The sequence below is a fragment of the Salvelinus namaycush genome, chromosome 6 (assembly GCF_016432855.1).
Source record: "Salvelinus namaycush isolate Seneca chromosome 6, SaNama_1.0, whole genome shotgun sequence".
In the NCBI taxonomy this organism is placed as follows: domain Eukaryota; kingdom Metazoa; phylum Chordata; class Actinopteri; order Salmoniformes; family Salmonidae; genus Salvelinus; species Salvelinus namaycush.
The window spans coordinates 10,560,906-10,577,971 of record NC_052312.1 but is presented as its reverse complement, the minus strand read 5'-3'; the positions used below and the strand labels follow the sequence as shown (position 1 = coordinate 10,577,971).

At 41.2% G+C, this 17,066-nt stretch overlaps 1 protein-coding gene and 1 non-coding gene across 4 annotated transcripts; both read left to right on the top strand.

Moving 5' to 3' along the window:
* The first annotated feature begins 4,376 nt into the window (after positions 1 to 4,376).
* On the top strand, positions 4,377 to 16,558 carry LOC120049628 (ribosome biogenesis protein BOP1 homolog). Of its 3 annotated transcripts, none has more exons than XM_038995942.1 (3): positions 4,377 to 4,421; positions 14,197 to 14,326; positions 14,648 to 16,558. In XM_038995942.1, exon 3 carries the CDS (start codon positions 14,650 to 14,652, stop codon positions 15,313 to 15,315), a length of 666 nt encoding a protein of 221 aa, XP_038851870.1. In that variant the 5' UTR covers positions 4,377 to 4,421; positions 14,197 to 14,326; positions 14,648 to 14,649; the 3' UTR covers positions 15,316 to 16,558. The 3 variants fall into 3 exon arrangements, with proteins under 3 accessions (XP_038851870.1, XP_038851868.1, XP_038851869.1); XM_038995940.1 differs by lacking the exon at positions 4,377 to 4,421 and adding an exon at positions 7,163 to 7,346; XM_038995941.1 differs by lacking the exon at positions 4,377 to 4,421 and adding an exon at positions 11,357 to 11,573.
* Positions 16,559 to 16,943: 385 nt separating this feature from the next.
* Positions 16,944 to 17,015, top strand: trnaa-cgc. The gene has a single exon. It is a non-coding gene; the product is annotated as a tRNA-Ala (tRNA).
* The last annotated feature ends 51 nt before the right edge of the window (positions 17,016 to 17,066 follow it).

The following is a 17,066-nucleotide window of genomic DNA, read 5'->3' as shown; positions in this document are numbered from 1 at the left end:
GCATGCTCCTGAAGCTTTTCTGATTGGTTCCTCAACGCTTTGGAAAGAAGAACTCAATTATATTCAGCATTAGAAATGGACTGTCAAGTTTAGTCCTCCCACAACATCATAGCAAAATGTACATGAATTCAAATCTACCTCTACGGTTCCCCAGAAGTTTATTGGGTTGTGTTTGTACTAGCCAGTGGAGCACATAACAGGATGTGGTCCCAGGTTAAAAAAGCATCAGCTCTGTGTCTCTTGAACCACTCACTTCCTGCCTCTGGGCTATGCAGTGTCTGTCAGCCGAGTGGTTCTGCACTGCTTCAACTCTTAACATAGTGCATTCGGAAAGTATTCAGACCCTTCCACTTTTTCCACATTTTGTTACGTTACAGCCTTATTCTAAAATTAATGAAATTGTTTTCCCTCATCAATCTACACACAATACCCCCCATAATGACAAAGCAAAAATTTAGTTTTAGAAATGTTTGCAATTGTATAAAGAAATACAAACTGAAATATAACATTTACATAAGTATTCAGACCCCAGGCTCCGTTCATCTTTCCCTCGATCCTGACTAGTCTCCCAGTCCCTGACGCTGAAAAACATCACCACAGCATGATGCTGCCACTACCATACTTCACCGTAGGGATGGTATTGGCCAGGTGATGAGCGGGGCCTGGTTTCCTCCAGATATGACGCTTAGCATTCAGGCCAAAGAGTTCAATCTTGGTTTCATCAGACCAGAAAATATTGTTTCTCGTGGTTTGAGAGTCCTTTGGGTGCCTTTTGGCAAACTCCAAGCGGGCTGTCGTGTGCATTTTACTGAGGAGTGGCTTCCGTCTGGCCACTCTACTATAAAGGCCTGATTGGTGGAGTGTTGCAGAGATGGTTGTCCTTCTGGAAGGTTCTCCACAGAGGAACTCTAGAGCTCTGTCAGAGTGACCATCGGATTCTTGGTCATCTCCCTGACCAAGGCCCTTCTCTCCCGATTGCTCAATTTGGCCGAGCAGCCAGCTCTAGGAAGAGTCTTGGTGGTTCCAAACTTCATCCATTTAAGAATTATGGAGGCCACTGTGTTCTTGGGGACCGTCAATGCTGCAGAAATGTTTTGGTACCCTTCTCTAGATCTGTGCCTCAACACAATTCTGTCTCGGAACTCTACGGACAATTCCTTCGACCTCAGGGCTTGGTTTTTGCTCTAACATGCACTGTCAACTGTGGGATCTTATATAGTCAGGTGTGTGCCTTTACAGGAACGAGTTTGGGAAATCCTGATACAACTGATATCAATTGCTCTTTAGAGTGCGAGCTGCTTTTATAAGAGTTGGTATTTATTAGCAGAATCACTATGTCCAGTTAGGTTCAGCCACTCTGTTGTCATTGGACTGTATGCATCTGTGAACCTTGAACTTCAAATTTTATTTGTCACATACACATGGTTAGCAGATGTTAATGCGAGTGTAGCGAAATGCTTGTGCTTCTAGTTCCGACAATGCAGTAATAACCAACGAGTAATCTAACCTAACAATTCCACAACAACTACCTTATACACACAGTGTAAAGGAATGAAAGAATATGTACATACAAATATATGAATGAGTGATGGTACAGAACGGCATAGGCAAGATGCAGTAGATGGTATCGAGTACAGTATATACATATGAGATGAGTAATGTAGGGTATGTAAACATTATATGAAGTGGCATTGTTTAAAGTGGCTAGTGATACATTTTTTTACATACATTTTTACATTATTAAAGTGGCTGGAGTTGAGTCAGTATGTTTGCAGCAGCCACTCAATGTTAGTGGTGGCTGTTTAACAGTCTGATGTCCTTGAGATTTAAGCTGTTTTTCAGTCTCTTGGTCCCTGCTTTGATGCACCTGTACTGACCTCGCCTTCTGGATGATAGCGGGGTGAACAGGCAGTGGCTCCAGTGGTTGTTGTCCTTGATGATCTTTATGGCCTTCCTGTGACGTCGGGTGGTGTAGGTGTCCTGGAGGGCAGGTAGTGCCCCCGGTGATGCGTTGTGCAGACCTCACTACCCTCTGGTGAGCCGTACGGTTGTGGGTGGAGCAGTTGCCCTACCAGGCGGTGATACAGCCCGACAGGATGCTCTCGATTGTGCATCTGTAAAAGTTTGTGAGTGCTTTTGGCGACAAGCCAAATTTCTTCAGCCTCCTGAGGTTGAAGAGGCGCTGCTGCGCCTTCTTCACCACACTGTCTGTGTGGGTGGACCAATTCAGTTTGTCCGTGATGTGTACGCCGAGGAACTTATAACTTACTACCCTCTCCACTACTGTCCCGTCGATGTGGATTGGGGGGTGCTCCTTCTGCTGTTTCCTGAAGTCCACGATCATCTCCTTTGTTTTGTTGATGTTGAGTGTGAGGTTATTTTTCTGACACCACACTCCGAGGGCCCTCACCTCCTCCCTGTAGGCCGTCTCGCCGTTGTTGGTAATCAAGCCTACCACTGTAGTGTCGTCTGCAAACTTGATGATTGAGTTGGAGGCGTGCATGGCCACGCAGTCGTGGGTGAACAGGGAGTACAGGAGAGGGCTCAGAACGCACCCTTGTGGGGCCCCAGTGTTGAGGATCAGCGGGGTGGAGATGTTGTTACCTACCCTCACCACCTGGGGGCGGCCCGTCAGGACGTCCAGTACCCAGTTGCACAGGGCGGGGTCGAGACCCAGCGTCTCAAGCTTGATGACGAGTTTGGAGGGTACTATGGTGTTAAATGCTGAGCTGTAGTCGATGAACAGCATTCTCACACAGGTATTCTTCTTGTCCAGATGGGTTAGGGCAGTGTGCAGTGTGGTTGCGTCGTCTGTGGACCTGTTGGGGCGGTAAGCAAATTGGATTGGGTCTAGGGTGTCAGGTAGGGTGGAGGTGATATGGTCCTTGACTAGTCTCTCAAAGCACTTCATGATGACGGAAGTGAGTGCTACGGGGCGGTAGTCGTTTAGCTCAGTTACCTTAGCTTTCTTGGGAACAGGAACAATGGTGGCCCTCTTGAAGCATGTGGGAACAGCAGACTGGGATAAGGATTGTGTCCGTAAACACGCCAGCCAGCTGGTTTACGCATGCTCTGAGGACGCGGCTGGGGATGCCGTCTGGGCCTGCAGCCTTGCGAGGGTTAACACGTTTAAATGTTTTACTCACGTCGGCTGCAGTGAAGGAGAGTCCGCAGGTTTTGGTAGCGGGCCGTGTCAGTGGCACTGTATTGTCCTCAAAGCGAGCAAAGAAGTTGTTTAGTCTGTCTGGGAGCAAGACATCCTGGTCCGCGACGGGGTTGGTTTTCTTTTTGTAATCCGTGATTGACTGTAGACCCTGCCACATACCTCTCGTGTCTGAGCCGTTGAATTGCGACTCTACTTTGTCTCTATACTGACGCTTAGCTTGTTTGATTGCCTTGCGGAGGGAATAGCTACACTGTTTGTATTCGGTCATGTTTCTGGTCACCTTGCCCTGATTAAAAGCAGTGGTTCGCGCTTTCAGTTTCGCTCGAATGCTGCCATCAATCCACAGTTTCTGGTTGGGGAATGTTTTAATAAACGCTGTGGGTACAACATCACCGATGCACTTGCTAATAAACTCGCTCACCGAATCAGCATATTCATCAATGTTGTTGTTTGACGCAATGCGGAACATTTCCCAGTCCACGTGATCGAAGCAATCTTGAGGCGTGGAATCAGATTGGTCGGACCAGTGTTGAACAGACCTGAGCGCGGGAGCTTCCTGTTTTAGTTTCTGTCTATAGGCAGGGAGCAACAAAATGGAGTCGTGGTCAGCTTTTCCGAAAGGAGGGCGCGGGAGTGCCTTATATGCGTCGCGGAAGTTAGAATAACAATGATCCAGGGTTTTACCAGCCCTGGTCTGCTTGGGGGGAATATATGCGGCTGTGATTATAATCGAAGAGAATTCTCTTGGTAGATAATGCGGTCGGCATTTGATTGTGAGGAATTCTAAGTCAGGTGAACAGAAGGACTTGAGTTCCTGTATGTTGTTATGATCACACCACGTCTCGTTAATCATAAGGCATACCCCCCCGCCCTTCTTCTTACCAGAAAGATGCTTGTTTCTGTCGGCGCGATGCGTGAAGAAACCAGCTGGCTGTACCGACTCCGATAGCGTGTCTCGAGTGTGCCATATTTCCGTGAAGCAAAGAACGTTACAGTCTCTGATGTCTCTCTGGAATGCTACCCTTGCTCAGATTTCATCTACCTTGTTGTCAAGAGACTGGACATTGGCGAGTAGTATGCTCGGGAGCGGTGCGCGATGTGCCCGTCTCCGGAGCCTGACCAGAAGACCGCTTCGTCTGCCCCTTTTACGGCGTCGTTGTTTTGGGTCGCTGGCTGGGATCCGATCCATTGTCCTGGGTGGTAGGCAAAACAGAGGATCCACTTCGGGAAAGTCGTATTCCTGGTCATAATGTTGGTGAGTTGACGTTGCTCTTATATCCAATAGTTCCTCCCGACTGTACGTAATAAAACCTAAGACTACCTGGGGTAACAATTGTCGTGGCAATTTCCTGTATTACCAAATGAGGAGAGTTACAAACCACACACCAGTCAGAGTTATACTTAAACTTCATCTTTAATAATGTGAGCTTTACCATAGCCCTGTGACTTTCAACAATTCACTATCTATAATGAATTGTTGAGAGTCCCAACATAATGGCAACTGAGATATTTTATAGCAAAGATACACCCCTCTCAACTTACATGACGAACCACAGATCTTTAGGAACTCTTCACAAAGGGCCTTTTACTTGAGAAAGGAGTATCCCATAGCCAGATAGCATTAGCTATAAATTATCGCTCAGTTTGGTCTCTAAAACGAGGTTCTAATCTCGTTCCTGGTACTTCATAGTACCAAAACATTACCTCATCCAAGGCATAACTCAATTGTCAACTCTTATATACTCCTATCTCAAGTAAACCCCCTCTTCTCCCCACTCCTAGACAAGCTCACTGAGGGGAGTGACTTGCACACAGACATTGTGGAGCCAAGAGATAATTGGTTCCCCCTTAATCACGCCATCCCTTCACATGGTTTAACAGATACATTCACATATGAAGACAATGTTCCATTCTGACCTCTCCCCTCTCTGGGCCCCAAGTGACTGAGCCCTAGCTGAGAAGGAAAAAGTGCAACTGCCAACAGTATAGTCCAAAAGGATACATTCTAATGACAAGTATCTCACATAAGCATATTATATAAATAAAACATCTTATTTATCTATGTTACTCAACTAATTCTGATTCATCTGCCACACAATGTAAGAAATAACACGTAAAAAAACAAAATACTGCATAGTTTCCTAGGAACGCAAAGCGAGGCGGCCATCTGTCGGCGCCGGAATTTGACTTTGCACATACAGTATGTTAATTGGTGGGTTCCTTTAGTGACATCAACCCTCCATTGTTGTACAAATCAATTCCATAGAATATTTTCTTGTCTATTTTCAAAGGATAAAGCTAAGAGCTGTTGTGGAAATTCTTACACAGGGACACTCGAAGTCAATCTTAAATGAATCATACTTTTTTGTCAGCAAAGCTGGAGAGGTCGCAGTCAAACTTAGATGCATAAAGTACCGGTCTGAAGTGAGCTCTAACGGGGCAGTCCCGTTAGTTCCCTTATATACTGACAAGTTATATTTGCATGATGTAGCTTATTCATCATTCATAATTAATGTTTGCTTCATTCATGTGACGACCAAATACTGGGTCATGCATGTGACAGACCAACACCCCACAAGGCTTCTTCTCTCTAAGCTGAGACCTTGAAACTGAGATATCCCTTTCTCTAAACAAGGTTCTAGGCGTACTGCCAAATTGCAGATACTGACAGTGAGGATTCGTTCAATCAGTCACTTGCATGAACACAGAAATTGGTTTATAGAAAAGCACAAACATAACACACAAATTTGTTATTAGAAAAGCACAAACATACACATTTCCATAACATTCCATTCTCTTATCACTTGTGTGATGATAATCATTACATTTTAATGTAAGCATTTAGATTTTAGCTTCTATATCATAATATTCTATACTCCTATTAAAGTTAGGGAAATCAACGCAGAAAAAAACAGCCACTTCATAATTTCAAACCCTTCATTCTGGGTTATACAATCTAAATAGTATGGTAATACAATTTTTTATTTAACCTTTATTTAACTAGGCAAGTCAGTTAAGAACAAATTCTTATTTACAATGACGACCTAGGAACAGTGGGTTAACTGCCTTGTTCAGGTGCAGAATTACTTCTTTTTTTTACCTTGTCAGCTCGGGGATTCGATCTAGCAACCTTTCAAACAGGGATTCCAACCAAGTTGCAGGCGTCCACTCTGGTTGTGGGGAATTATTCTTAGCAACAGTGGCAATGTATTCGGCGAGATCAGTCATATTAGAAGAGTGATCTGGGACAAAAGTACAACATTCATCGCCAATGATTGCACAAGTGCCCTCTTGACCTGCCAAAAGATAGTCAAGAGCCTCTCTGTTTTGCAGAGCCAATTTACGCAATTCTTTTAGCATTGCCAATTTTCTCTATGTCTCTAGAGATCTCCCGAATTTGGCCTAGAGCACATGCATATTAACTTTCACAGGGAAGAGAGAGAACACATGTTATAACAGTTTCACACCAACCTTGATAAGAATGGGATTGGGGCAAGGTTAGCCCAAGCTACAATCTAGTGGCTCTCCTCACAATTTAGGGGTATAGCTCTGTCTCTACAAGCCTCTCCTTCCCATATCATAATTATAAATATTGATAAATTATCCAACCCAAATTTAGAATGACAGTCCTTAGTGCTTCACATTGGTTCTATCACTTTAATTTAAGACCCTCATCAATAAATCAAACAGAGTATTAACCACTAACAAATATTAATTAACAGGTGGGTTGTGTGTGGGTGCTGGCATGGTGCCCCCTTGTATATAGATTCCTTGCCCGCTATAATTACCATTCTATATTAACAGCTGGATTCGGGTATCTTTAACTGCTCTCCTAAGGCACTTGCCTTGGGAATCCTTTCAAAGGGAGAGATACAGAATCATTGATAAACATAGAAAAAAAACTTGATAGACACATCAGATGATACAGTGTCCCGTCAAGCTGAATAGGCACCTTCCAAAGTAAACAAACCCAGAGCCCCTCTCTTGTAATCATTGTCATTTCGACCTGTTGCGTTGACATACAATTCCATACAAACTATCCCTGGGACATAAACTTAGTCACAATTTAACCTGTTGAACAAATCTGCTAGGACCTTCAAAAAGTTGGTGCTGGCTTATCAGCTCAATATTCGGTACTAAAACATTTACTTGGATCTACTTCTTCTGGACACAGTTCCAGGTAATGGAAACATATTGTTGTTTTAGATTACATTACCTTCTTACTTTAATCCCTGGTGCTACCCATACTATAGAATTGAGTAATACATTGTCAAAAACGTGTCTTAATCAATTATTCATACCTCTGTCCCAAATTTCCCCACTGTGTCTCGTACAGCCTATTTGAGTTCAGTGTGTACTGGCAGCTATTGTTCCACAGGAAGCTGATCTCTAACCCAAACAACAGATTACTTAAACACAAGAGCAATGGACCAGACCTTGAAGAGTGAGCAGCCTCTAATTTAATATCAGTCCCAATGCTCAATCCCTTTGTCTTATTACTTGAAATTACACAATTATTGCATTATTGGAGTGCTATCTGAAAGCCAATTACTATTCACTTTGTTACTTTCACTAGTCTCCATATCTGTTTCTTTCTTTCCCAATAGGAAGATCTTCTCAATCACTTTGTTAATACACACAGATCACTCTCAAACAACATTCTGCTTTTCCCCCTTTTGCAAGGTTTAAAACAAAACAAACATGATAACCTTCTCCATATTGGAAGGCATTGATTTCATTTTAGTCTACCCTAACAATGTTAGTCTATATATTTATTTCACTTTCTGCTTCACACTTATTAAATGTCTATTTTAAGCTTCGTATCTAATATGCCAAATGTATAAAATACATTGGTCAATTTAGAAGGGGAGAGAGAGGCCGTGCTAGCCTAGTTATAATAACTGTTTATCAGTTCACTGTCATTGGAATGTTCTATCCATAAGGTTTCTGGCACTTTAGACAAAATAGACTGGGAGGCAGTGTCAGACCCCCAGTCATCCTGGGGGACTGGTTCAATTTGCCTGCTTACTCATTGGTTTAATATCTCATCGTTTGGGATATCAACAAAAATCAGGAGTACAATCAATTGTTGCCTTAAGTTTAGTTAATAGAAAATCATGTTCAACATTCATTGGTTCTATTTATAGTTTTATTGGTTAGGGGTAAGTCAAGTCCCATACAATGCTTTAACCTTATCACACCTCAAATTATCCAAAAAGGGACCACTCTGAACATTTCTCATAATACTTTTTACACCACTTACATACGTCTACGTGTGGGTGTGCAAATTGTATATATATTTGTTTCTATTGTTACATCTCTAGTAACCCATTATACTCAATATTATGTTACTTTATCTCTAAAGTTTCAATCTCTTAATATCCACATTTCAATCAATCAGCTTAATTTGTCAGATCTCACAATCACGCAACTTTCACATCGACTTTCACTTTCACAAAATCACTCCCTAAAAACAAAATCCTATGGAACAATCCTTGGATAGCTTTTCAGAATGCACAGATAAATTGGTCCACATGGACAACTAGGTGAAGGATTTTTAAACTAACAAAAAGAGTTCTACAAGCAGTTGTTACAAAAATAACAAAATAGCTTGAAGTGTTTTGTCCAATTACTGGTGGAGTAAACTAATAAAATAATGTATGACCTGATCAGAGAGGTCCAGGACCTGAAGAACAGTTTGCAGTTCTCCCAGGGTGCTCTTGATGAGTTTAAACAGGAGAACGGCAAGATGATAGCAATCTGTAAATCATTGAGAGAGGACATCAATTCTCTGTATGAATCCATGATAACAATAACAGATAAACCAGATTATCTCGAGGTACAATCAAGACGGAACAACATGGTTGTGGACGGAATTGCAGAATCTCCACGAGACCTGGAGGGAGTCTGAGGACAAAGTGAGGGAAGTGATCTCATAGAAATTGAAGATGGACCAGCGGAAGATTGAGGTGGAGCGCGCCAACAGAACTGGAAATCCCACCACCGGTCCAGGTGACATGCCCAGGCCGAGGTAGCTGTTCTGGAAGGTAGCTGTTCTAGAAAGAGCCAAGAACTTGAGAGGAATGTATATCTTCCTCAACAAGGACTATCCTGAAGCTATGCGCCAGAAGAGAAAAGACCTTATCCCAGCCATGAAAGCTGCCAGAGCGCGTGTGGACATAGCTTACATCCGCTATGACAGGCTCATTGTCCACCCTCCCTCCCAAAAATGCCTGGAAGGGATGAGAGAACCAAGACTATAGGTTCATAGCTTTAACCTCGCAGCACACACCACACTTTCACACACCAATTGATTAATGAACTGCTGAATGAATATTTTTTTCTCTTGCTTTATCTCTGATAAGCTACCCAGGAAAGGGCTGAAAATAGCCCATATTAATATATGTAACCATAGAAATAAGGTTAATGAAATCAATAACTTGCTGACATCAGATAACATTCATATATTAGCCATTTCTGAGACTCACTTAGATAATTCATTTGATGATACAGCAGTAGCAATACAAGGATATACCATCTATAGAAGAGGCAGAAATGCTTATGGGGAAGTGTTGCTGTATATATTCAGAGCCATATCCCTGTAATGCTTAGAGAAGCTCATATGTCAAGTGTTATTGAAGTGTTGTGGTTTCAGGTTCACTTGGCACATTTAAAGCCTTTTCTGTTGGGGTGTTGCTATAGGCCAACAAGTGCTAACAGTCAGTATCTAAATAATATGTGTGAAATGCTTGATAGTGTATGTGAGGTAAACAGAGAGGTCTACTTTCTTTATTGACTGGTTTTCATCAAGCTGCCCACTCAAGAGGAAGCTTCTTACTGTAACCAGTGACTGTAATCTGGTTCAGGTTATTAATCAACCTACCAGGGTGTTTACAAACACTACAGGAACAAGATCATCCACATGTATCGATCACATTTGTAGAACTTTGTTCTAAAGCTGTATCTGTACCCATTGGATGCAGTGATCACAATATAGTGGCTATATCCAGGAAAGCCTAAATTCCAAAAGCTGGGCCTAAAATTGTGTATAAGGGATCATACAAAAGATTTTGCTGTAGATGATGTAAAAAATATTTGTTTGCAAGTCAGTTAAGAACAAGTTCTTATTTACAATGATGGCCTACAAGGGAACATTGGGTTAACTGCTTTGTTCAGGGACAGGTAGACAGATTTTTTAACCTTGTCAGCTCAGAGATTCGATCCAGCAACCTTTCATTTACTGGCCCAACACTCTAACCACTAGGCTACCTACCGCTCTAAAATTAATAAGGAGCATCCAGATGCTGCACTTGATGAATTTATGAAATTGCTTCTTACAATTATTGATAAACATGCACCTGTTAAGAAACTGACTGTTTGAACTGTTGAGGCTCCATGGATTGATGAGGAATCGAAAAACGTTATGGTTGAAAGAGAAGAGGCAAAAGGAGTGGCTAATACGTCTGGCTGCACATCTGATACTCATGTAGCTACCCTGCACACCAGCTGCCAAACCTTCAATCTGCACTACAGCTAAAGTACACAGAACACTACAGCTTCCTCTTTCTATGTATATTTGGGTGCACACTTTACTTGCTTATCACCCCTTGCAACATTTCCCCTCCACCCTGCTTGAGTTAGTGGTTTGGTTTATCTATCAATTATCAATTGTCATTGCAAATAAGAATTTGTTCTTAACTGACTTGCCTGGTTAAATAAAGGTTAAATATATATTTTTTAAATAAAGTCATCTCTGCCCTTCGCTCTGTCTCTCTCGCTCTCTCTGTCTCTCTCTATCTGTCTCTCTATCTGTCTCTCTCTCTGTCTCTCTCTCTCTGTCTCTCTCTATCTGTCTCTCTCTCTGTCTCTGTCTCTGTCTCTCTCTATCTGTCTCTCTCTATCTGTCTCTCTCTCTGTCTTTCTCTCTCTGTCTCAGTGTTGTAATGATGTGCAAATAGTTAAAGTACGAAAGGTAAAATAAATAAACATAAATATAGGTTGTATTTACAATGGTGTTTGTTCTTCACTGGTTGCCCTTTTCTTGTGGCAACAGGATAGACATCTTGCTGATGTGATTGCACACTGTGGTATTTCACCCAATAGATATGGGAGTTTATCAAAATTGGATTTGTTTTCGAATTCTTTGTGGGTCTGTGTAATCTGAGGGAAATATGTGTCTCTAATATGGTCATACATTCGGCAGGAGGTTCTCTCTGTCTCTGTCTCGCTGTGTTTCTCTCTCTCCACCCACATTATATCCCCTCTCGCTCTATTTCTTACACGCCTATCTTTAAGTTTCTGTATCCCCCTCTCTTGTTTAAAAAAGTGCCACCACTAACACCTGCCTCGTTGGGTCTGTCTCTTTTGAAACCATCGTTCAGACTGTTCATTTTATAGCAACACATTGGTGAGTTTACATTTTTTTAATCAATGATAATTCATCAAATCTCCCCTATGTTTGGCATTTTATGGTGTGGATCTGTTTGAACATTTTCTTCCATCTTTCTGACATTTCTCTCATCTTCCTATGTGTGACCATCTTGTCACGGCTCTTTCCACTCTCTCTGTATGTCCATCCTTCAGCTTCACACTCTCCACTCAATCTCTCTTTCCACATCTCCTCCTCACTTTTCTCCCACCACTGTTTCTCTCCTTCCACTGTGTTTTTATTTAGTCTTTTTAGGACTTTTACATATTTCCCCCCCTTTTTCTTTTTTTTGGGTGTGACCCTGGTGTATTTAGTTTCAGAACTGTAAGAAGAATGTTAGTGTATGTAGTTCAGTCCTTGAGCTGTTCTTGTCTATTGAGGTTTTGTATTATATCATGTTTTATGTCTTGTGTGGAGCCCAGGAAGAGTAGCTGCACCTTCAGCAACAGCTAATGGGTATCTGAATAAAATGCCAATACCCAATCTACAAAATGAAAGAATTGCATTGGGGTTAAAGGGTGTGGTTAATGGTTACATATCAAGTGGGCCTTTGCTTAAAACATTTACGTTATCTGTGCTAATGCTGCGTAAGTATTATGCATATAAACAGAGTATGTAAACAGCACATCCCTAAGTGAGATCCTTTTTAAAGATCCTTATTAAATCAGTGCTCCACCCCAATACGGCTGCCTTTACAAAGGCAGTCTAATTCTAATATTTTTCCTACTAATTGGTCTTTTGACCAATCACATCAGCTCTGAAAAAGATCTGATGTGAAAAGATCTACTGTGGTTGTTCAAAAGACCAATGAGTGGAAAAAAGATCAGAATTGGCTGCCTGTCTAAACGCAGCCTACTGTACCCTGCCTGCCTGCACCACATGAAAACATGTAACGGGAAATGTTCAGATATGCCTTCGACTTATTGGCTGGTTGGTCATATGCATAAATGTAAAGGCATTGTAGGATGTAGAAAGAGAGAGCAAACATTGCTTAACGTATTTTGCATAATCAAGTTGGCAATCTAGGATGAACTATGCCTTGTTGATAACTTTCATCTGATGAGCAGAATGTCACATTTGTACGTCATATGAAACAACAAGTCCACATACTCTACCGTTCAAAAGTTTGGGGTCACTTAGAAATGTCCTTGTTTTTGAAAGAAAAGCACATTTTTTTATCCATTAAAATAACATAAAAAGGATCAGAAATACAGTGTAGTATTGTTAATGTTGTAAATGACTATTGTAGCTGGAAATGGCAGATTTTTTATGGAATATCTACATAGGCGTATAGAGGGCCATTATCAGCAACCATCACTCATGTGTTCCAATCGCACGTTGTGTTAGCTAATCCAAGTTTATCATTTTAAAAGACTAATTGATCACAGAAACCCTTTTGCAATTATGTTAGCACAGCTGAAAACTGTTGTGCTGTTTAAAGAAGCAATAAAACTGTCCTTCTTTAGACTAGTTGAGTATCTGGAGCATCAGCATTTGTGGGTTCGATTACAGGCTCAAAATAGACAGAAACAAAGGACTTTCTTCTGAAACTCGTCAGTCTATTCCAGTCACTTACAACATTAACAATGTCTACACTGTATTTCTGAAAAATTAGATGTTATTTTAATGGACAAAAAAAAAAGATTTTCTTTCAAAACCAAGGACATTTCTAAGTGACCCCAAACGTTTGAAAGGTTGTGTACATGAATCCCATTGCATTCCTGTCTGAACTAGAACTATAAACTAGTCTTTACTCAATATGTCAGCTATCCACACAGATTTGGGAAAACCACAGGTGCACTTATTTTAAAATGCATTTGTCGACTCTGACAGGCATCCATATTTATCTATACAAGCATCCATATTCATCTATATAACAGTTTCCAATTGACTGTTATAATTATTCAACTAGAAGTGAGCAAGACTGAGGGAGAGAAAGCATCTGCTGGCTTCCTGTTAGTGAGTCACACAGGCAGAATCAGGGGGAGAATCTCAATTGCATACTCCCCGCGTCCTCTCTCCGCTCTCCTCGCCTCCTTCTCAAAACCCATTGGATGAGAAAAATAGAGGTCCCACCCCTCTGACCTTCTCCTCCAATGGGTTTTGAGAAGAAGGTGAGGAGACAGGAGAGAGGACGCGAAGAGTATGCAATTGAGATTCTCCCATTGCCTACGCCTCACACTCACTTCCTGTGTTTGTGAGGTGTGACGTGCTGTATCTGCAGGGACAGTACAGCACAATGAAACAATAGCATGGCACATCAATCACCATGACACCACAACTGTCAGAACCATTCACAACCAGTCAGTGTGACAGTTTCTGCTTACAATAATCATATTATTATTCATGGGCAGGTTTTAGTCTACATTTAAAACCAGCCATACTTTATCCTGTAAAATATTCTTTTCTGAGAGTCCACCTTTCCGCCACAAACATTTCCAGGTGTAATTATCTGTATATATATTTAAAAAAAATTGCTGCATGGATATTGTAATTGGGAGGTGAAATGTGTTGCTTGTCAGGAGGTATAATGAACACTACTCAATTATACTGCAAACATTTTCGTCAGTAGGAAGCTAATGTTACTATATTTTCTTTACAGATCCAGTCATTAATAAATCAATGTATGGATCACCTCTAATTGAAAGGAAATAAACTGGATCTCCACCGCAGCAGTTTTACCTTGGATTGAGCAAAGATTTCTTCAACTTTTCTGAGAACTATTTGAAGAGGTACGTTGCGACATCAAATCTATCTTACCCTGCTAACCCCAATAATAACAGATTTATGGTTTTGTTCTAATAAGAGGCCAAACATGACTGGATTTGAACAGCTTTAGAATAAGAGACTTGTATTTTGTGACTGTCACAGTTGGGGTCAATTCCATTTCAATTCAGTCTGACAATTGAAATGTAATATTTATAGTGCAGATGAGGACCAACCAATCACTTCAGGATCTGAATCAGAGATACTGTATATGCCTTTAGATCCAACCCAATGTCCCTGTCAAATGTCAGTTTAAACAGTTTTTCCAATGTTACTCTCTCTTGTAGGCATGACTACTTACGATCCAGAAATCAAAGACCAAACCACATCCTCCTTTGTCGTCTTGACTGTCTTCTTCATCCTGTTCACCCTCGTTGCCCTCCTGGTCGTTCTGTACATGTGGCTAAACCGCCAGACTAATGGCCAGTACACAGTCCACCAACTGGTCCTTGGGGAGGGTGGGGCCAGGGACCGGGTGAGGGGCGGGGTCCAAGTCCTGGAGGTGTGGTTCAGGCGTCGCCTTTGGCCTCTCAGTGAGGATGAGGAGACTGTAGGAGAGGAGGAACAGAGAGACGAAGAGGAGGATGTAGAGAGAGTGAGTGAGGGAGGGGAAAGCGAGGGGGAGGGGAAGAAGGAGGAGGGGGATAAGGAGGAGGGGGATGAGAGGGAGGGCCGAGTGGACAACTCTTCGGATGACTACTCCAGTGCGGAGGGCTGTGGCCTGACGGAGAGAGTGAAGGTCATGGACGCGAAGAAGGAGAAGAGAGAGTGTGAGGGGAAGAGAGAGAAGAATATGGAGGAAAAGGGGGATAGCAAAGGTGATGAGGGAGCAGCGGGAGGAGAAGAAAGTGGACGGGGAGGTTTGCTGATACACCTGCATCAGTACTCTGGTAGTGCTATCTGGTCTGAAGATTATGAGGGAGGCAAAGACAACAATGATGTGACTGCATTGTGAGGAAAGGATCAGAAAGGGGAAAGAGTTCCATAATACATTTGTGTACAGTAATAGCGCTTGACAGAACATTGGCTACTTGTCATCATCACCATCATCATCATCGTCATAATTGTCATAATTGTAAACCTTACAAACCAGTGTTATAACAATCAAGGCAGAGAGCAACAGAGAGTGTACTAAATCAATCATATTATCAAAGTGACTGACAAGAGCAACAATTGCAGCTTGAATACATGAAGCTATATTAATGTATTTTAGATATAAAATATCATTTTTAAACGGTTTCGGAGTTTTGGGGTTTGCACTGTTGCTATGAGATGATTTGTATTGTAAATATTTGTGTTCTGTATATTTTATGAATTGAATAGCTATTTAGATAGGCCTGCCCAACCTTCTTCCTGGAGATCTACTGTCCTGAAGGTTTTCAGTCCAATCCTAATTTAGCATATCTGATTCAGCTAGTTAAGGTATTGTTGAGCAGCTAATTAGTAGAATCAGGTGTGTTAAATTAGGGTTGGACTGAAAACCCATAGGACGGTTAATCTCCAGGAAGAGGGTTGTGCAGCCCAGGCCTATGGCTTGACTTTGTGCTATACTGTTTCATGTCTTTTGTGCATGATGTTTATTTCCAGAGAAATCCATGTAGTGAATTGGCGCCTCTGCCACAGTCAGAGAGCCATAGGCCAATCATTTCATTGATTTGCATGTGACAATTTTTTATTTTCTGATACAACTGATACAACTTTCTGATACAACAGTGCAGTCAAAATTATGTTTCGCTTATGTTTTGTATGATGTTGTACAGCAACTGATGAAACAAACACTGTAAAAGTGTGAACATATTTGATCAGTGTTATTCCTGATAGTTGCTGGTTGAAAATACAATCTACACAGGGCCTTTACATTTTTATTTTTGATGAGAGACTGTTACAGAGGAGTGTAAATGTTTTTTTTTAGGCTGGAACATGTTGTTGAATTGTATTGTTGTATGTTATAATTGTATAATGTTTTGATTGTTGCTGCCTTTTTGGCCAGGTCTCCATTGAAAAAGAGGGTCTTAATGTGCTTTTATAAAGGTTAATTTTTTTTTTTAAATCAGCAGGTTTGCATGGCATTCCCCTCCCACTCAGACCACTCCCTGACAGTCCTAGCAAAATTCTTGCTTGAGAAATATTTTTCTGCAAAAAGGCTATTTTTGTCCATTTGAATGAAAAACTATTATAGTAAAGGTTCTTAATTGTTACCCAGAAGTCATTTGATATTGATATAATAACGGTTGCATGAGGCTTTTAAGTGTTTGCGCTGATGTGATTATATTGTCTGTTTCCTTTTCTTAAAACTGCATTGTTGGTCAAGGGCTTGTAAGCAAGCAATTCACTGTTGTATTCGGCGCATGTGACATATAATATTTGATTCGATTTGATTTGATAGTTATATTGTTGAAATAAAAAAATATTTTCTAAATTACTATTATTTAAAGTGTGTTTTTCAAAAAAATAAATATAAGTATTATAAAAAGTGTAGGCTATAATACTTATACTTTTTCAAGTCATAAATATAATTTTAGTGATTATTTTATGAGATTTACTAGCTTTATAACCCTTTTTGCAACTTCGTTTATAGCCAATGGGGATGTAGCTCAGTGGTAGAGCGCATGCTTCGCATGTATGAGGCCCCGGGTTCAATCCCCGGCATCTCCATGTTTTTACCTATTGTCAACCCAAGAAATTCATCAAAATTATAATTTGGAG

Excerpts from the sequence above, each read along its gene's own strand:
- LOC120049628 (XM_038995942.1), top strand. The coding sequence starts at position 14,650 with ATGACTACTTACGATCCAGAAATCAAAGACCAAACCACATCCTCCTTT.